The following is a 21,347-nucleotide window of genomic DNA, read 5'->3' on the forward strand; positions in this document are numbered from 1 at the left end:
CATTGTCCTGCTGGAAGGTGAACCTCCGTCCAAGTCTCAAATCGCTGGAAGACTGAAACAGGTTTCCTTCAAGAATTTCCCTGTATTTACCTGCCGATGAAAAACATCCCCACAGCATGATGCTGCCACCACCATGCTTCACTGTGGGGATGGTGTTCTCGGGGGGGGGGGGGGATGATAAGAGGTTTGGTGGGCATCCCTTGCCTGGCAGGTTTGTTATGGTGCCATATTCTTTCCATTTTTTAATAATGGATTTAATTGTGCTCCGTGGGATGCTCAAAGTTCCAAATATTTTTTTGTAACCCAACCCTGATCTGTACTTCTCCGTAACTTAGTCCCTGACCTGTTTGGAGAGCTCCTTGGTCTTCATAGTGTCGCTTGCTTGGTGGTGCCTCTTGCTTAGTGGTGTTGCAGACTCTGGGGCCTTTCAGAACAGGTGTATATACTGAGATCATGTGACATATCATGTGACACTTAGTTAAATAAAGTCCACCTGTATGCAATCTATTAGGTAATTGGCTGCACCAGATCTTATTTAGGGGCTTCATAGCATTTTTTGAAGTTTTTGAAACAAGTCATTTTTTTCATTTCACTTCACCAATTTGGACTATGTTGTGTATGTCCATTACATTAAATCCAAATAAAAATCTATTTAAATTACAGGTTGTAATGCAACAAAATAGGAAAAATGCCAAGGGGGTGAATAATTTTGCAAGGCACTGTATTCAGTGAAGTCTCTTTCCAATGCTCGATATCATTCCATCTTTCTCTGATCTTTAACCTCACTTCGCCAATAGTCAATGTACAGTTGAAGTCGGAAGTTTACATACACCTTAGCCAAATACATTTAAACTCAGTTTTTCACAATTCCTGACATTTAATCCTAGTAAACATTCCCTGTCTTAGGTCAGTTAGGATCACCACTTTATTTTAGGACTGTGAAATGTCAGAATAATAGTAGAGAGAGTTATTTATTTCAGCTTTTCTTTCTTTCATCACATTCCCAGTGGGTCAGAAGTTTACATACACTCAATTAGTATTTGGTAGCGTTACCTTTAAATTGTTTAACTTGGGTCAAATGTTTCGGGTTGCCTTTCACAAGCTTCCCACAATAAGTTGGGTGAATTTTGGCCCATTCCTTCTGTCAGAGTTAGTGTAACTGAGTCAGGTTTGTAGGCCTCCTTGCTCGCACACACTTTTTCTATAGAATTGAGGTCAGGGCTTTGTGATGGCCACTCCAATACCTTGACTTTGTTGTCCTTAAGCCATTTTGCCACAACTTTGGAAGTATGCATTGTCCATTAGGAAGACCCAATAGCGACCAAGCTTTAACTTCCTGACTGATGTCTTGAAATGTTGCTTCAATATATCCACATAATTTTCCTGCCTCATGATGCCATCTATTTTGTGAAGTGCACCAGTCCCTCCTGCAGCAAAGCACCCCCACAACATGATGCTGCCACCCCCGTGCTTCATGGTTGGGATGGTGTTCTTCAGCTTGCAAGCTTCCCCCTTTTTCCTCCAAACATAACGATTGTCATTATGGCCAAACAGTTCTATTTTTGTTTCATCAGACCAGAGGACATTTCTCCAAAAAGTACGATCTTTGTCCAAATGTGCAGTTGCAAACCGTAGTCTGGCTTTCTTATGGAGGTTTTGGAGCAATGGCTTCTTCTTTGCTGAGAGGCCTTTTAGGTTATGTTGATATCGGACTCGTTTTACTGTGGATATAGATACTTTTGTACCTGTTTCCTCCAGCATCTTTACAAGGTCCTTTGCTGTTGTTTAGGGATTGATTTGCACTTTTCGCACCAAAGTACGTTCATCTCTAAGAGACAGAACGCGTCTCCTTCCAGAGCGGTATGACGGCTGCGCGGTCCTATGGTGTTTATACTTGCGTACTATTGTTTGTACAGATGAACGTGGTACCTTCAGGCGTTTGGAAATTGCTCTCAAGGATGCACCAGACGTGTGGAGGTCTCCAATTTTTTTTCTGAGGTCCTGGCTGATTTCTTTTGATTTTCCCATGATGACAAGCAAAGAGGCACTGAGTTTGAAGGTAGGCCTTGAAATACATCCACATGTACACCTCTAATTGACTCAAATGATGTCAATTAGCCTATCAGAAGCTTCTAAAGCCATGACATAATTTTCTGGAATTTTCCAAGCTGTTTAAAGGCACAGTCAACTTAGTGTATGTAAACTTCTGACCCACTGGAATTGTGATACAGTGAATTATAAGTGAAATAATCTGTCTGTAAACAATTGTTGGAAGAATTACTTGTGTCATGCACAAAGTAGATGTCCTAACCGACTTGCCAAGACTATAGTTTGTTAACAAGAAATTTGTGGAGTGGTTGAAAAACAAGTTTTAATGACGCCAACCTAAGTGTATGTAAACTTCCGACTTCAACTGTATGTGTTCTTATTATTCACTTCCAGCTGTCTAAATTCTGCTCTTGGGGCCTCTCTCTCTCTGGAGTCTGAGGCTGCTCAGTATTGGCACCATTAGGATTCTCCCTCAGGAGATTTCACTGCAATCATAAAAATATATAAACATCAATCCTGTCATCAGACTCTTGTTTACAAACAGGGATCTCTCCATATCCATCTTTCTTTCTCTCTCTCTCTCTCCCCCCGGCTTCACCCACTCTCTCCCTCTCTCTCCCTCTCTCTCTCTTTTACACTGTAACTTCCTCTTTCTGCTTAAATTCATTGCAGTCAGCCCTCCCCTCCATTTTCTCCTAACCTCCAAGTGATGGGTTATTCCATTTTAATAGTATTAGATGTAGTGTAAACAACTTAAAATGTTTAAACTCTAAAAACGCCTACTTTATCTTTCTGTAATGCCTGGTTTTTGGATTTAGGCTGAGTAGTAAGGTCTTACACAAACACGCCATTGAAACTCATTGGCTAATTTTCTACTGCTCGGCAAATCTGCTTTCAGATTCACAGACGGCTCCAAAGTCACTAGTTGTCATTGACAAGCGCGACATTTGTGTAACTCTTGTTTGCATTTTCTGTGTAAATAGGCAAAATAATTATTAGTCAGCCCAGAGTGGATCATTTCTAGCCACACAAAGACAGAGAAATGAGATGAGCAAGACTCCCAGGCACCATGGCGACAGGGTGGAGAGGGAGAATGTAAGGCAGACTGTTAGAGAAAGAGAGACCCCATAATGATTATCTATGGTCATTGGATTAGGTACCTGTGCTGGAAGCAGAGAGGAGCAGCAGTAGTAGGCCAGTGTGGTGGGGGATAATGATCTCCCCTGTGTGTAAGAGGAGAAACCTTCTCTGCTGTAGAGCTCATCTGAGGCCAAGCCCTCCATCGCACTATCATCAATCATACACTTAGCTAAACTTCTCAGAACAGGCCCGAGCACTTGCCTTGCCTTGCCTTAGCCAGGCGGCAAATGCTTCTCGTTGGAAAACCACTTGTGTGTGTGTGTCCGTGTCTTTACAAGTGTGCAATTCATACTGTATGTGTACTGTACATTTTCTTTCCGTAGAGAAATCATCACAGCCTATGGAAAAAAGTTGAAAGTATTGGTAACTTGTTATACAGTATTAGTACTTCAGTATTTGTAGTATTTCAGTATGTCAGTGTCCGTATAAAGTAACATGGCTAGATGAAAGCTAGAATGCCTGTGAGGTCTTCGTCAGCTGTTAAAGAGCTATGGAATCTGACAGAGAGTGATAGGCAGCAGCTCGGTGCTCAGCAGCCACCTCAGTGTCTCCACAGGTTCTGTCAAACCCGGTGTGGTTGTGAAATAAACACACAGGCCTGTGGACCAGGTTCTGTCTAACTCTAAGTGTGGGTCTTATAGATTGTGTCTACCCCAGTGTGGTTCTGTTGCGTGGTTCTGTAGGGAACACACAGCTCTGTGGACCTCCTGGCCGTCTCCGTCTGGGTACCATGTGTGGCGGTCGGTTTGGTCCTCCTGTAAAACGATGCACTGAGAAGTGTGACTGCCCCAAATCCGTTTGGGAGGAAGCGCGGCCGCCTGTCTGTAACACACACCGTCCGTGACACCAACAAGCTCAAGCTAGGATTCGCTCGACGTGTGTGTGTTTATGTGTGTGTGTCGAATCAAATCAAGGTTTATTTGTCCCATGACAGAATTCAACAGGTGTAAGCCATACAGTGAAACGCTTACATACAAGTTCTTATTTACAAGCTCTAGCGTGTGTGCGTGTCTGTGTATGTGTACTGTGTCACACAGAATTTGCCTGTTTACGGTCAGAAAGCCAAGAGATTTAGGTGCTGGCAAAGGCAATCCGCTGATCGAATCTGACTCTGGCCTGTGTTTGTCGGTTTGGAAAATCAATATCCCCCAACTCATTTCTGGATGTTTGTGTGCCTGTCAGACATAGCCCGCTCCCTCTCCTGCTGCCATCATCATGCCAGTTCGCAGAACACAGGCTGACAGACTTTCACTGAAGAGCTAACTCCTCTCTTATGGAGTGCGCTCCTTTTCCTCCACAGAGAAGTTCATGGGACAGGCCTCGTCCAAACCAAACAGCAAGTGCTTTGCCTCTGCCTCTGCCACCACTCAACCAAACCTCTTAAATGCTCTCAGGAAAGAAAAATGATGATTTGTAGATGATGATTCCTGAGTCCTGATGATTCCGTGGCAGATCCGGAATGGGGCCGATGATTAACAGGCGAACTCCGGCCCGGGTAATATCACGGAAAATCCAGATAAATGTATTTCCCGCCAGCGGGAGTGGGCCCGCCAAGTGCTTTCCCAGGGCAGACAGAGAGCACTAATTGGCTGCTGGCCTGTCAGAGTGATTATGCGTGCCCCACGCGGCATCCTGTTGTGACTGCGAGAGCCATGGCCTAATCTTCATTTAATTAGCCCGCTCGGCACGTCCGACACGGTAGCTTCGAAGTGGGGCCTTCAGGAGTGCCGCGCCCTGATGCTTCCCGCCTCGCCCTCTCCTCGCAGACACAGGGCAGCTCTGTCCGCCTCTGACATCACCGCTGTTCTCCAGAGCTGGTGACATGTAATGTATCTGGAATTATTCATTAAGATTATTCATTAAGACGTGATGAGTCAGGGATATTCAGGAACAGGTAGCTCTCGATGATAATGAGGACGTCGTTGAGCATTGTGTGACATTCATCTTACCTCTGAGCTTGAGATTTGGAATATGTTAGAATGGCGAGGTAGAGAGGTTAGAGAGCGTTTACTGCTGTGTTTCTGAGACTCAGATAGAGGATCACGGGTCAGAAGGAAAGACATCAACCTGTCATTGGATTGGCCGGGACCTCTGCAGCCCTGGGCCAATGGCAGTTATAGCCAACACTGCGGTCGCACTCACAAATGAACACAGAAGTTCTGCTTCCGTCATCCTCAGTCCCTACCGGTCGCAGCCATAGAGCATTCCTTTTCCTATAATCACTTATTATATTATTCTTTGCATCTCTTAACCGGGTGGAAATTGATTATCCAAGCGCATGTCTGGACAGCCAATCAACACTTGATTTATACTGACGGTTCCCTGACCAAACTTTGGGTTTATTTTTCTGCCTCTCGAGCATTTTCGCAGTGTTAAATCTTCCACTGGAGGAGAAAGTCATTACCAGTAGTCTCCGGTCCTTCTCTGCCGTGGTTGCATTCCTCAAAGGAGGCTTCGGAGGAGGGAGTCTCTGATTAACTCCCCACAAAGTGCCCTGCTCCCTGACCAAAATAAATATGGCCACTGTCATTTTGTCAGCAACTGTCTTTGGAGAGCAATATTTGAAACACCCCATGATCCTTGCTGGCTTTTATATGGAGAATCCATCGTCATACCACAGGCATGAGCCATAAACATGTGGAGGCCTTTCAAAGACCAGGGGGGTGGAGGAGGAGGGGGTGCATTAGTGCTCACTGGGGCTCCATACTCCACATTATTGTCATCTGGTCGGTTCCAAGCAGGAAGAACTAGTGGGGGGAGGCTTTTTTTCTCCCACTCTTTGGCCCGACAAACTAGTCGTTTTACCGAACGGCCTCTCTAGGCGCATGTAGTCACATTACAACATGGAAATCCCAGGCATTTTTTTTTTTCTCATCCATTTTAACGGCGATGACCATATTAATTATTGCTTTATTTTCTGCCATAAGGTTGCGAACGTTTAGGGACGTGTTAAGATGAAATCTCATACGTTATAACATGAAACATCCATGGAACAACAGACAGATTTAATGGGTTTAATCAAGATGATTTGTATGTCACGGAGTAGCCCAACCAGGTGTCTGATTGTTTGTCTGTTTGTGACAGTGTGCATAGAGCGATGTAACACTGTTCAGGAAAGCCTCCCTGTCTGAGGTTCTGGCTGGGAGGAAATGAGGCGACATATGCCCAAACAGCGACAGCCCCATCAAAAACAGACGTACACAAACAAACAAAGTGGCAGCACACTGGAGGGGGAGCAGAGCAGAAGGAAAACGTTTCAAGTCCCCATCAACATGTTTCACAAATGGGAGAAATGTACTGTCACAGTGTGATATTGTCCATTACATCGTTAGGGCTGTAAAGCCAGGTTCTCTGCTAAGGGTTCATTGGAGGTTTTAGGGCATTGGTGGTTTGTCGGTAGTTTCTGTATCTAGAGATGAGATCTGAGGCAGTCTTAGGTGCTTCAACAGACTCACATTGAGTTGATGAGTTCAAATGTAAGTAACCTTCTCCATGGCCCCTGTGAGGGCCCTAAAGGCCCCAGTGTGGCCCCTGCCCGGGATGCATCTCTGCTTGCCAGACCTCCAGCTCTCTGACTGTGGCCCGCACACGCTTTCATCGCCACGTACAGACCACACATAGCATACCAACACACACACACGTATTAACAAACACACATACACACACGTATTAACAAACACACACACACACACACACACACACACTTGCGTGTTACAGAAAAGGACATAGTGTAGCTTATGTTTATCTACTCTACTCTACCCTTGTCTTCTCTCTCTTTCTTTCTCTCTCTTACTCAAACATACACACATCTTTCACACATGCAAGCACTATACGACAATGACAATCGGAATGACAGACAATGTGCAGTGCACACAACACAGGAGAACATTTTAGTGTGGTGGTACATTTTCGAGGGGAACATCAGCGTGCCCGCGTCCGCCCCCTTGAGTGTGCTGGCTGTAAGGAGAAGGGAAGGGGGCCGGCTAGGAACATCTGGTGCACAGTTGCACCGGCACAGCCACCAGAAGCCCCTCTCCCTCCCCCCTCCCACTCTCTCCCCTCTTTCTCTCTCTTTCTTTTACCCCCCCCTTCTCTCTTCCCCCCTCTCCTTCTCTCCATCCATCTCTGGCGGGCCTGGTCTTTATAGAGACATCACAGCTTTTAATTAGAGCCTGATGATTCACAGAGAGAGGCTGCGGCTTTTGACCCACTCATGTCCAGGAGCTTGGACCCAGGGAACAGACACACAGACACAACAAAGCAACAAGTACAGGCCTGCCAGCTGCTTCTCAGTGTGTGTGTGTGTGTGTGCGTGCGAGCGAGCATACGCGCGTGTGTGTGTCAGTGTTTGTGAACACAGACAAATACAGGGAAGGAGAAGCAGAGCACTTAAGTAGAAGCCGGCTCATAAAGGTTGTACTCAACTCAACACACCAAAGCAATACGCCATGGGCTCTGAGGAGACAGCAACCGTTTGGACTGTCTGTAACTGTAATACGTGTTTTATTACACGGCTGAGGTGAGGGGATGGCTGCCGTTTACAGGCTCCTAACCAATTGTGCTATTTTGTGTGTGATTTTGTACATAATGTTTCTGCCACCGTCTCTTTTGACCGAAAAAAGCTTACCAGTACCGCCTGTATATAGCCTCGTTATTGTTATTTCATTGAGTTACTTTTTTTACTTTAGTTTATTTAGTCAATATTTTCTTAACTCTTATTTTCTTAAAACTGGATTGCTGGTTAAGGGCTTGTAAGTAAGCATTTCACGGTAAGGTACACCTGTTGTATTCGGTGCATGTGACAAATATCATTTAATTTGATTTGAAATGTGATTGTGTATATACAAAAGGGAAAAACTTGAGAAACCATAGATTCTTCCATGGCTCGTCCAACCTCTCAGACTTCTATGTGAATTACTCAAAAGGGAGTTTGACCAATCCCAGGTGCCCTATCGTTGATGTTTTAAATCCCCTTGTAAAGTGCACCTAGTTTGCTTCGTTGGTGGCAGGCTTTGGGATCATAACCCCACCCCAATAGGCCTTGAGGTTGGGTATTGCGGTTGAATGGGATCACGAGTCACTCTATGAGCATCATACAAATCTCCTTACCGTCATACCTCTCTGGAAGGATGTTGGTGCCTGAAATACACAACTCTCTCTCTCTTATTCGAGGTGAGACCCTGAAACGGCCATCGAAATGGAAACTTCACTGTAATCAATGGAGGACATAGGACAAACCCATCAAATGTTTTCCGTATGTCAAGACGTCAGGAAAGCCGCCTGTTTGTGTTTGAGTGTGTGGATGGGTATTGGGAGTATTATTGACAGACAGGGAGATGGCTGGTGCCTGGGTAGGAGAGGAGAAGAGACTACAGCAGCAGCCTATAGCTGGATGATACAGGATCTGTGAGATCTGTCAGCTTCAGTCAGCTGTCTGCTTGACTGGCGCTTGACAGGCTTCTGATGGAGCTCAGGCCTTAGTGAGGATCAGGGACTACTGAGTACTGACTGCTCTGGGTCTCTAATGAAAACATACACACAACAGGAGCTCTGCTAGGACATCAAACAGACTGAGACTTCAAGGCTCAAATTAGACTTTGTCTAGTCGAGAGAATACCACATTTTACAAAATGGTTTGTGGTGTTTTCTAGTCTTTCTAAGTGCATTGTCGAAGGAGATGGGGTGAAAAAACGTCCAGAGTTATGCAGAACACAAAAACAAAGTTATATCCTTATCCTTGAGTCCCTTGTCATCCGCTATAGCACGGGGATTGTGCCTGTGATCCCCACAGCCCCTCTCTCTGGTTTAGCGTCTAAGCCCGTCTGACTTAGCATGGCTCCTTCTTCGTTAGAGCCTAGTTCCTCTTTACGGGACAGTTGTGCTCTGTGTCCAGACATGGGGGGGGATTCCCTCCTCCCCTCCCCTCCGTTTTCCCAGAGGATGAAGTGGAGGATAGTGGGATGAAGGGACATGGTGGAGAAATTCGGTATAAAGCGGTGAATCATGCCGGACAATTTCCTCTTAGATCCCCCCCCCAGGCCCCAGGGGGAAGTTGTGGTGTGTGTGTATGTGGTGGTGGGGGGGTAGACCAGAGGGGCTGTTGTAGGCCAGGGAGCCAGGGAGAGGAGAGCACACACACATGCCCCAGACAGCAGACAGACAGGCTGTGTGTGGCAGACTCTGGGTCGCCCGTTATGCCCCCTTGGCGTCCTCACAATGCAGACATGATGTTCTTTATGTATGTATAATGCACTGTTGACACAGCCTTGTTATTTCAGTGTATGTGAGCCCCTCTGTCTGGAAGAGGATACACTCAATTGTGTGTGCGTGCGTGCGTGCATGCTTCTGTGTGTATGCACCATAGTGCGTACATACTCAGCGGGGCTCATGATAGTGTGAGTACAATATATATTACACAATTTATGTGTGTGTGCGTGTTAGGAAGGGTCTTCCAGACGGCACCGTGAGCGTTAGCAGAAGAACCCTCCTCCTTGTGGGGTCCAGAGATCCAGAGAACCTCCCACCACCCAGAACACGTATTGCCTGCCCCCTACCTGCTCTTCTCCCCACCTTTGGCCCCCGACTCAGGCCCACTCAACACCCCCAGCAGGAAATGCATCTTCACCGTCCTGAAATGAAAAACAATGTTCCATCCAATAGTTTGTTTAATCCTTAGTGTGAGGAGGTCAACTCCATGGCAGGATACGTATGTTTTGTCTCTCGGTGCTAGCGAGCGGGCTTTTAAAAGTGTACAGTTAAGACTGGGTAGGTGGGGTTTTACGAAGGGACAGAATTGGGGTGCTCTGGAGTGGGAGTTCTTCATTCTCTTTAGTTAAAGGGTGCCAATGCTGGTTTTAAAAGGCAGAGTGTGTAAAAGTGCACTGCCAAGTCCTGTTTTTATTAGCTTTTACTGTTTAATGGCATGGCGTAAAATAATGAATCGCAGAGGCAATCATTGTGCTTCTACTCCAAACAAAGGGAGAGTCAAGAATGCGACCAAGTCAGCACCATGTTTCCCTGTTTTTAAAATGGTTCATTTCATTAGGGAATTACCCTGCGTCTATCAATTGATATGTAAACGGTGCGATGGAACGAAGATCAATGATTCTGTTTCTACCCCCCCCAAGGCACCTTTCTAAGGCATGCAGGAAATATTGACATAAAATTGATTAAATGAAATGAAATGAATGAGTGAGATCAAATCATTTATTGTGATCCGAAAATGGAAGACACCTCACAATGAAAGCATGAGAATGAGAGCCCCACCCTCTCCTCTGCTGTGTGACTGAAGTGGAACGTAATTGACATCTGCCTTATTATTCCAGCCAGGATGATAAATGTGTAATATTCCACCCATAGTCCCCTTGAATGTTTAATTGGACCCCCGGTCTCCTTTTACACCACCCCCTGGTTTGCTACAGCTATCCACAGCTCGCTAACACTCACACACACACACCCGCTCGCACCAGCACACACACTAGCAGAGCCACACACATACACGCACACATACGCACACGGGCACGCTCAACCACTGACACACACACACATAACGACAGAGCTTTTTATTTTGCTCGTCAGAAATGAAACACAACATTTAGCCATTCGTTAGTTAACTCAAGCGAATTATTCCTCCTTTTCTGATGGTTCCGCGGGGTAGCAGCTCCATGTATTTAGGCCCAGATGTGTGTGAGTCAGTCGGGGGAAGATAGCAGACCGTAGATGATGTTGTGCAGCTCTCTTTTGAGTTTCAGGTGTATCAGACACAGCGGACTTGTCATCACGCCTGCGCTCTGCGTGGCCCTCTGATGTTGCCGTAGTGACACCATCCGTAAAGTAGAGCCAGAGGTGGTGAGCAAGCGCCAATTTAACCCAGAGAGGGGTACCATTCAGGGGAGCAGAGTTGTGAGTGACTCTGCAGAGGTTTCCGTTATGATTTCCAAAATTGAGGCCTGGTCTGCTGGCTTGCCTATCTTAAGGTTGTTAGCGATGTGGTGTTAGCGGTTAGCCACATATTGACCAAATATTTACAGGTAGCTCTCTCATTAGCAAAGTCTAAGTATGCATACTCAGTGTTGACAGATCAGAAACTGACTGAGCGTTGACTGAAAGTTCACTGAATGGTTTCATCGTCAGACGGTGCCCTTCCCTCAACACCGGACCATTCCTGGATAGTGATCCTGGGGAACGTTCCATTGTCTTTGTCACAGTCATTCAGCAGCTCGAAGGAGGAAAAAAATCCAACTCCATATTACCCATCGGGCAGATTAATCACTGTGTCAGTCATGCATTATTTTCCGGGGCTTCTCCCTGCTAAAGACGCTAATCTCCGAGTTGGGTTTTCGATTTGACTTATTGTCAGCGAAATGGAGCTTCAAAGGCAGGACCGGTGGACTGACCTGCTGCTTAATCTCCCGACAGAGCCTCCGCCGCATAGATGAGAAAATAATGACCCACCTAATCCCAACATTAGCTTTTTAAATCGGAATGCATATGTTTTAAATCTTCCCTGCTAAGCAGGATGGATGATTGTAAGCAGAGCACTGGAGGAAAGAGAATGAGAAAGAGAAGAGAGAGAGAGGAGAAAGTACGATTCAGAGTAATCTTGTTAGGCTAAATGACGCTGTGCAGATAGCCTCTTGTCATCCGGTTGGCAAGATGGACTTGTTCTCGTAAAAGATTGTCCTCTCTGGACAAAGAGGGTGTTTTTTCTTTCTCTTTTTGGCCCGGCACATCTCTATCTTTCCCAATTCCCAACTATTTTCCCTTTTTTCCAAATGTCTTTGTCTCTCTGCTTCCCCCCCCCTCTCTCGCCCTCTTTCCTACCTCTCTCTCTCATACACTGTCACTCAAAAGCCCCCGCTACATTTCTTCCTTTTTCTTCATTATCATCCTCCTCCTCTTCCCCCTCTTCTCTGTTACTCACTCTCTAAACTCTCTGTCACTTTTAGATCATATCTTTTCGTGTGAACATCTGTAGACCTTGGCTCACCACATGTCCTTACCATTTTACATACACTCCATGGACAGTGTGTGTATGTGGGTATCTTCCTCCAGACAGAAGAGCTCGTCGGTGTGAGTGAGAGGAGCTGGCTAGAGATACGTTCCCCTTCACGGCATTATAAATGTATGTGTGAGGAGGCCTTTAATGGCTGCTAATCCAATTTCGGCCACTGAAATCAAATCTCGCTGGCGCCAGTAGTCCCCTCCTACCCTCACAAATAATGGCTTTCGCTTTGGCATGTTTATGAAGCAAAATTCCAGCTTTTCCGTACTAAATCCACCAGAATCTTCTTCGGAATTGTTTTGATCCCCTACCCTCAACCCCCTTCTCCTAAGAAATATATGAATTGATGGTCTCGGGATGATTGCGGCGTTTACTGGCGGGATGAGGTAACAAAAGGAGTGGAGAGGGTTCACTTCAAGAGGAGGAACACATTTACCGTTCGTCTTAATGCCTTCTCGAGGTTGGTCCCATCGATTTCCTCCAACCGCAAGCGGAGCAGATAAGATTAGGCCTTTGATTGGTGCACTGCCTGCTGGAGCCCGAGCACTGGGTGGATGAAGTCACTTGGCCGTGCTGCCAGTCAGTCAGTACACACACACACACACACACACACACACACACACACACACACACACACACACACACACACACAGTGGTCATGGTCTCAGCGATTATAGATTTGCATGCAGGTACACACTCCCACAGTGGCAGCCATCAGGTCTGTATTTCGAAATAATCATCCCTTTTCTTTTCTCTCTCTATCGAGGTCTATTTTTGTCAATGTCCTCATTGAACTGAGCCCATTCTTGGCAGTGTGTAGAACAGAACATTAACCTAATGATGGAAAAACAGAACGTTATTTATTACATAATTCAAACACTCACTCATCGTAAGGAATACATTTCTCCGGTTTATTCGGTTCTCGAAAACAAAGATATTGGATTTGGAGATAGGTGAAGGGAGTTTTGGCTCCGTCTTTCTCCCCTGTGTAAAATGCTGTTCAATTAGACAAGTTGAATGGACCGCAACTCAAGAGTGCCATGGGCATATCTCCTGAGAGATAGCATAGTGTTATTGTTACTATACAACAGGCCTACAGAACAGCATTCCTGTAGGGATATCTGGCTATGTCTCAACCACCATCAGAGATAGAAAGAGAGAGATGTGAATGGGAGAGAGAGAGAGAGAAAGAGAGAGATGTGAAAGAGAAATGGTAAGTGATGGATCTCAACCGGACTTGTCCTGGAATGTCCCGGTCAGCAGAGGTCAGGGTGGAACACCCACCCCAGTGCATGTCAGGAAGTCTAATCTGCCTCTCACAGGTGCTTTGGCAGCTGATAAGATTGTATGTGACATTAGAGGGTCCAAGACACATTTCTCAAAGACCTTGAGCTGATATGGAAGACTGTACACACCCAGGCACACATGTACATAGCCTAGTCTTAGACAAACACACAGATACAATGCAGGCTTGGAGCGCACTCCAGAGCTTTCTTCAGGTAGCAAGAACTTTACCAGAACCAGACCTGGCTCATGCAGTGAAACCAAGATTGGGCTTACTCACACACCGGCACAAATACTAATATAATAATACACATACAGTGATAATGGTGGGGTCATCCTCTGCCACCACAACAGCTTCTGCTTTTGATTCAGAACTACAAAACATTTTGATTTGCTTATAATGTTTTGTTTGGTTCAATTTACTCTGACTATGAACCCGTCCACATACAAAGCTTTAGTTGGCAGATTTTATCTACAAAACAAACAAAAAAAACATTATGCAATTAAGGATTGCAGAAGTGATGCGAACTGGGGCCAAAACTGAAAAGAAAATGGGGAAAAAATAGTAAAAGTATTTTCTGAAATGAAAGCCATTCTTCAATTTTGGCAGTAAGTTTAAATTCTGGGTCAGCGTGGGGTAAAACAAAAATAGCAATTTTTGAAGATTTCTGTTCCTTCCAAGATAAATTATCTGTACTCGCTCTAAGATTTATGAATTTGTTCCTTGTTTGGAAAGGAATTGAGTTTACTTCTTAATCATTTATTTCCTGGTAAATAAAAAAAGAATAATTCTAGGAACTCTGGCTTGTATAATCATCTTAAGTGTTTACATTGGTTGTAAATATACCATCATAAAAGCGTGTTACGCCGTAGTAAATGCTAAATGTGAAAGAGACAGACCCTGATACGATGTGCCGTCTCACAACCCTTATATCAGATGCAGAGGGGGGAAGATCTATGTTCTCTTGGTATTGGTTGCCCTCTAGCTGTCAGCCTAGAGAACTCTGGTTATGAAATAGAACCCAGCGTAGTCCATGCTTTCATGGACACAGTGGTCAAACCGAAACAGAAAGGTTCATCAGCTCACTTGGACAGCTCTGATGACATTCCGGACATTTGGTTTTTACAGTTCACATTGTCCTGGAATAAATGAGATAGTTTGAAATATGAGAAGCATATTAATGACGTGAGGCAGACAGACCTCAGACCTGGGACAAATACATAATATGTCATGGTAATACTTTGAGGGGTGCTCGATTTATTTTGGTATTTTGGGACTCTTCCTTCTTTTTTTTATCCATTGGTTACATTGTACCGGGGCAAACCAAATGAGGAACAGCTCAAGCTTTTGTAAGTGTTTGACAAAGTCTGTATATTTGACCCAGGTCTGGAGGCAGCCTTGACTTACTTACACAACTTACTTACTTACACCTTATGAGATGAGCAGTACTGTGACATAGAATCGCGGTCTATATAATGTCAAGGAGATGTGTAATCCCTTGTTTTTCCAAGAACACGCTGTAGTCGTGTTTGTGCATGGTGTAAGACAAGTGTCATGTAGTTCACAAACATCTTAAAGCCGTGTGGATTATATCCTTTCTGTGACCTTGACTATCCAGGAAAGCTATACTGTAAGTCTTTAAGTGAGCTCTCACACATTTATTTGCAAACACGCAGACAGCCTAATGGCTCCATGGAATGGCCCATATGGGCCTAGCCCAGCTACAGAGGCCTTTTTTAATACAGCAATGTTTGCTTTATTGCCATCAAATGTAATTCGTCTTGAGTTGATTGTACTGAAGGCTGTGTTTATGAAGCGCATAGCAACACTGTTTCAAATGAAAATGACCTCTTTAAATGGCAATTAGGAAAAGAAACCTATGGTCCAGGTTGACTTGAGCGTTATGCGTGCACTAACAGTCATAACCATACTGTAACTCACCCAAAGAATCGAAGGCGACATTTACTAAACAAGCATAGCAACTTTGCTGTTAATGTTTTTCAATTGGAGGTCATGGAAAGTTTAGAGCAAGATGTATGTTTTCCCCATGAGATGTGATTTTAAATCCTTTATGCTCTGAAGAGGGGATTTTTTTTTAATAAGATATTGCGTGTCGGCAACGTTATTTTTCGCCCTCAGAATGGCCGATGTGACCAAAAATAGCTAGCTACATTGAATTCATTGCAGGAAATGGCTCTGAAATGTGGAAGTGAAATTGTTTGATATTTGTGCAACTGTAACGTTACTCTCGTTAAAAGAGCGAAAACAGATAATTTGTAATAATTTTATATGTCCCCATTTCTTGGAAATAATATTAAAAAAATATATTTTACAGTGCGGTGCTGAGATATTCAATTGAACCAGACTTTTTTGGGGCGGCTTTAAATGGCTGGCGTTTGGCCAGGCCATATGTGTCACAACTTCCGCTGACGTTGGTGCCTCTCCTTGTTCGTTCGGCGGTCGACGTCACCGGCTTTCTAGCTACCACCGATCTACGTTTCTTTTTCCATTTGTTTTGTCTTGATTGTACACACCTGGTTCCCATTACGTTTTCATTTATTCCCTATTTAACCCTCTGGTTCCCACATGGTTTTGTGCGTGTTTGTTCTTTGTTTAGTGTTCTAGACTTCTGTGCGCTGGTGTGTTTTTCCCTGCATGGAAATTATTGTTGTTTCTTTTCGAGTAAAGTACGTCTTTTACTCAGTTCTGTGTCCGGCGCCTGACTCTGTCCTACCGCTGCACACTGCACCTGACAATATGAGGAGGTAATTCTGCCACATATTACACACTTTAGCCTTATTTTCCTTAGTGAAATGGCATGAACAAGTGCAATAATAGGACACGGAGCCAGGTTTTGCAAACCTACCGTTGAGACATCCATTTATGTAGCATTTTTCCGTATTTTCCCCCCTCGGCGAACCATAGCATGCCTTGTTTCTTGCTGTGCCAAATCAGGATCCAGATAGCATCTCATCATCCAAGCCTGACTCTAGTTTTCCCCCCATCAGATTTCATTTTTCTTCAGATCACTTACCCAGTCAAAACCAGCAGAGCTATACCACTGGGCAGAGGGGTTGGCAGCAGGATTGTGCCCCCACCACCACCACCCGAAGCCAACCTTTATTCAGCCCCATCACTTCTCCCTCTCTTTATTTCTCTCTCTCTCTCTCTCTCTCTCTCTGTCTCTCTCACTCACTCACTCACACACATACACACACCTCGTTATATTATTTGTGTCTTTTGGCAGCCAAACTGTTGCCTTTTGGTTCAGTAGGCTCTGTCATAGGGAACCATGGGTACCGAGGTACCACCGCACACGGTTCCATAAGCACAGATTCCCAACATGCTTTGCCCACACCAGTGACACCAATGACACCTGGGATACATTAAGATACATTAACCCTGGGCTTGTGAACGAGGACCTTTCCAGTTCTGAAAGAGTGTTATGCAATTTCCCCAGAGAGAGAGATAGAGAGAGAGGTGATGGGGCTGAATAAAGGCAGAATCTTGCTGCCAACCGCTCTGCCCAGTGGCATAGCTCTGCTGGTTTTGACTAGGTAAGGAGGGGACCAAGATATATATATATATATATATATATATATACATATATATATATATATATATACACATTAGCATTATATATATACAGTGGGGCAAAAAAGTATTTAGTCAGCCACCAATTGTGCAAGTTCTCCCACTTAAAAAGATGAGAGAGGCCTGTAATTTTCATCATAGGTACACTTCAACTATGACAGACAAAATGAGAAAAAAAATCCAGAAAATCACATTGTAGGATTTTTTATGAATTTATTTGCAAATGATGGTGGAAAATAAGTATTTGGTCAATAACAAAAGTTTATCTCAATACTTTGTTATATACCCTTTGTTGGCAATGACACAGGTCAAACGTTTTCTGTAAGTCTTCACAAGGTTTTCACACACTGTTGCTGGTATTTTGGCCCATTCCTCCATGCAGATCTCCTCTAGAGCAGTGATGTTTTGGGGCTGTCACTGGGCAACACGGACTTTCAACTCCCTCCAAAGATTTTCTATGGGGTTGAGATCTGGAGACTGGCTAGGCCACTCCAGGACCTTGAAATGCTTCTTATGAAGCCACTCCTTCGTTGCCCGGGCGATGTGTTTGGGATCATTGTCATGCTGAAAGACCCAGCCATGTTTCATCTTCAATGCCCTTGCTGATGGAAGGAGGTTTTCACTCAAAATCTCACGATACATGGCCCCATTCATTCTTTCCTTTACACGGATCAGTCGTCCTGGTCCCTTTGCAGAAAAACAGCCCCAAAGCATGATGTTTCCACCCCCATGCTTCACAGTAGGTATGGTGTTCTTTTGATGCAACTCAGCATTCTTTGTCCTCCAAACACGACGAGTTGAGTTTTTACCAAAAAGTTCTATTTTGGTTTCATCTGACCATATGACATTCTCCCAATCCTCTTCTGGATCATCCACATGCTCTCTAGCAAACTTCAGACGGGCCTGGACATGTACTGGCTTAAGCAGGGGGACACGTCTGGCACTGCAGGATTTGAGTCCCTGGCGGCGTAGTGTGTTACTGATGGTAGGCTTTGTTACTTTGGTCCCAGCTCTCTGCAGGTCATTCACTAGGTCCCCCCCCCCGTGTGGTTCTGGGATATTTGCTCACCGTTCTTGTGATCATTTTGACCCCACGGGGTGAGATCTTGCGTGGAGCCCCAGATCGAGGGAGATTATCAGTGGTCTTGTATGTCTTCCATTTCCTAATAATTGCTCCCACAGTTGATTTCTTCAAACCAAGCTGCTTACCTATTGCAGATTCAGTCTTCCCAGCCTGGTGAGGGTCTACAATTTTGTTTCTGGTGTCCTTTGACAGCTCTTTGGTCTTGGCCATAGTGGAGTTTGGAGTGTGACTGTTTGAGGTTGTGGACAGGTGTCTTTTATACTGATAACAAGTTCAAACAGGTGCCATTAATACAGGTAACGAGTGGAGGACAGAGGAGCCCCTTAAAGAAGAAGTTACAGGTCTGTGAGAGCCAGAAATATTGCTTGTTTATAGGTGACCAAATACTTATTTTCCACCATAATTTGCAAATAAATTCATAAAAAATCCTACAATGTGATTTTCTGGATTTTTTTTCTCATTTTGTCTGTCATAGTTGACGTGTACCTATGATGAAAATTACAGGCCTCTCTCATCTTTTTAAGTGGGAGAACTTGCACAATTGGTGGCTGACTAAATACTTTTTTGCCCCACTGTATATACATTAGCTGGTTTTAGAGAGACACCAAAGGGATGGAATAAATGTTTTTACTGTGTTTCTTTTTTACATTGCACTGCTCTTCTAATAGGCTCTCTTTTCCGTCTTGTCTTTCTGCTTCAGGAGGATCAGGGAAGCACCGACCCAAAGAACCAAAGAAGTCCAACAAGCAGAGGCTCCGGTTCCAGGCCCAGAACCAGCATAGTGACCATTTGGCCTCCATGAGCTCCAGCCAGTAGAGGACTGAGTTCCCCCCCCCCCCACCCCTTGGAACCTAAACAACACAAAGCTGCTAGCTGCTGCTCCACAAACCTCCACTCCTCACGCCTCAACCCCCTCCCCCCCCACCCCAGCACACAGTCACACTACACCATCTTAATGACCCTACACATGTCTATGGCTGTAGTAAAGTACACATATGCCCTCTGTCCCTGTCTCTCTCTGTCTTCTGCTGCTTCCCTCGTACCGCAGAGTGCCGCATCGTAGTGTACCGCTGACAGATCAGCTCCCCCCTTTGACCCCACTGTGACACCATAGAACTCATAGAAACACTCGTTCCCTTTGCTCACACGTCATGTACGTCTGGGGAGAACAAACCAACGAGGGGAGACCGACACACACCGACTGACAGACTGAGGACGCCGAAAGAGCAGAAGGAGAATGAGCAATGAGATGGATGTTGATAACAGTGATGACGGTTCCGCTATGGGGGCAATGGAAGACGTCAAGGCGACGATTCTGACGGAGAGAGGAAGAACGTGCGAAGAGATAGAATGAGAGGAGGATCAAGAGAAGAGGATAGATTTGGCAGAAGCAACAAGGGTGACGGCTATTAGGTGACATCTTGAAATAATTGAGACTTTTCTGTATTTATTTCACAGCAAACTCTTATTTTCCCCCATTGGAGGCGGAGTGTTCCGTGTATGGCCTTTTTGTTCGTTATGTCCATTTTTTGAGAGTCATGTTAAGAAATACCATGCGTAGTTGCAATGTATTTTATTCTCAGCACAAAATGTTTACGTCCAGAACCGCTTTAATGCTCTAACTGTATGGTGTGGATAAAGACATGTTAGTTGTTCGACTTAGCATGGCAACAAACTCATGTGTACATAGTTGATGAGTTTATCTAATTGCAAAACCTATTACTGTATTTTCGGTATTGACTCCTTCAGCGTTCAAAATGTTTCAGAGAAAAGGATGTAATACAAGCTACAGATTCAAAAAGATTGAAAACGAAATAATAAACAGCCAACACATAGCTATTACATTTATATGGTATATATTTGATTTATTTATTGATTCTATTTTGTACTTTTGTGTTCGGTGACAATTTTGTCTCGTACTGTTACTCCTCTGTGCTGAAATATTATTTGAATCCCACAATACAGATATCTTTAAAAGAGCCTCTTGTTTGTGTCTGGTCATGCGAAACAGTTTGAGTGTTGTATCGTGTTCATTTGAGCTCATCTACTGATTTCGTTGTTTAAAAAAAACGACAAAATAAAAGTGCGTACTTTGTTTGACATTCTCTAGGTTTGATATTCAGGATTCGACCAATATATGGTCACAGGACGACATATGTGTTTGATTAAAATACATTTCATGGGACTGTTGATGTAGCTTTTCAGTCTTACAGTTCATGAGCAGCTAGGAGCGCTAGCTTTAGCTTGTCCCTCCCGCATTAGTATATAATTATGTAATTTGAAAAACATTTGTGATATCAATCATGCAATGTGCACTGCATGACACAAGCTGCCTTCGAGCCAGGGAGATTCGATATGGTCAATTGACCGTGACAGCGTGACGTCGCTGTGAACGGCCTGTAAGCCGTCTTTGACTTGACGTGTCCTCACGGATGGTGCAATGCCACATTGTGATGTCACCCCCGTATCATTAATTTCCACCCTCATTATCTTATACATGATTTGGCAATACAACTGCCTACTGTGCTTCCTTCCTTCACACACACACACACACACACACACACACACACACACGTGAGTATGCACATATACACACACACACCCCCATTCACCCCCTCTTTATTTGAGCACACATCAGATCTCATTCATTTTCAGGGTTTCAAAACATCAAATAAATAAGTATAAAAATCCTAAATGTGCTGGCTTGCCAAGAAAGGTTTAACGCCAGTCATGGCTAATTAACCTAGTGATGCATACTGTATAATCATTGCCCCTTAAAAAATGTGAGGCCGTATCTGCCAGACAGCTTATGGACACACAGTAGCGAATGAAACAACGTTGTGTCCTATATCATCCTGGGAGACACCGACCACAGGTTTCCTGTTCCTAGTAATCCTCTGAAGTCACACATGATTTTTCCAGAGGGAAAGAGGCGACGGTGTTGATGCTCAAGTAACCCATAATACCCGGTTCGCCCATGTAGCCTTCTCTGAAAAGGAGTGAAACAAACCTCTTACAGTGAAACAGTAGCCTCAGCTAGGAATGGCGAAGGCCTCAACGTACAGTAAGGTCTTTCACAGGTGTTGGAAAGGAGCACGGAGAAGGATGCTTGACATACTCTTCATTTTAACAGCTTAACACTTCCCTTAACCTTTCCCCTTGAAATGTATGGGTACTTATTGTCATAAAAG

At 44.5% G+C, this 21,347-nt stretch overlaps 1 protein-coding gene across 1 annotated transcript in view; it reads left to right on the forward strand.

Annotated features, from left to right (window-relative positions):
* Nucleotides 1–20,135, forward strand: part of LOC106605060 (R-spondin-2) — an 82,705-nt gene extending 62,570 nt beyond the window's left edge. The window contains exon 6 of the mRNA XM_045718331.1: nucleotides 18,857–20,135. Coding sequence (XP_045574287.1) covers nucleotides 18,857–18,972 — 116 coding nt within the window. The 3' untranslated portion in view covers nucleotides 18,973–20,135. The remainder of the gene's footprint in view (nucleotides 1–18,856) is intronic.
* Nucleotides 20,136–21,347: the final 1,212 nt, after the last annotated feature.

This window comes from Salmo salar, chromosome ssa05 (assembly GCF_905237065.1).
Source record: "Salmo salar chromosome ssa05, Ssal_v3.1, whole genome shotgun sequence".
In the NCBI taxonomy this organism is placed as follows: Eukaryota; Metazoa; Chordata; class Actinopteri; order Salmoniformes; family Salmonidae; genus Salmo; species Salmo salar.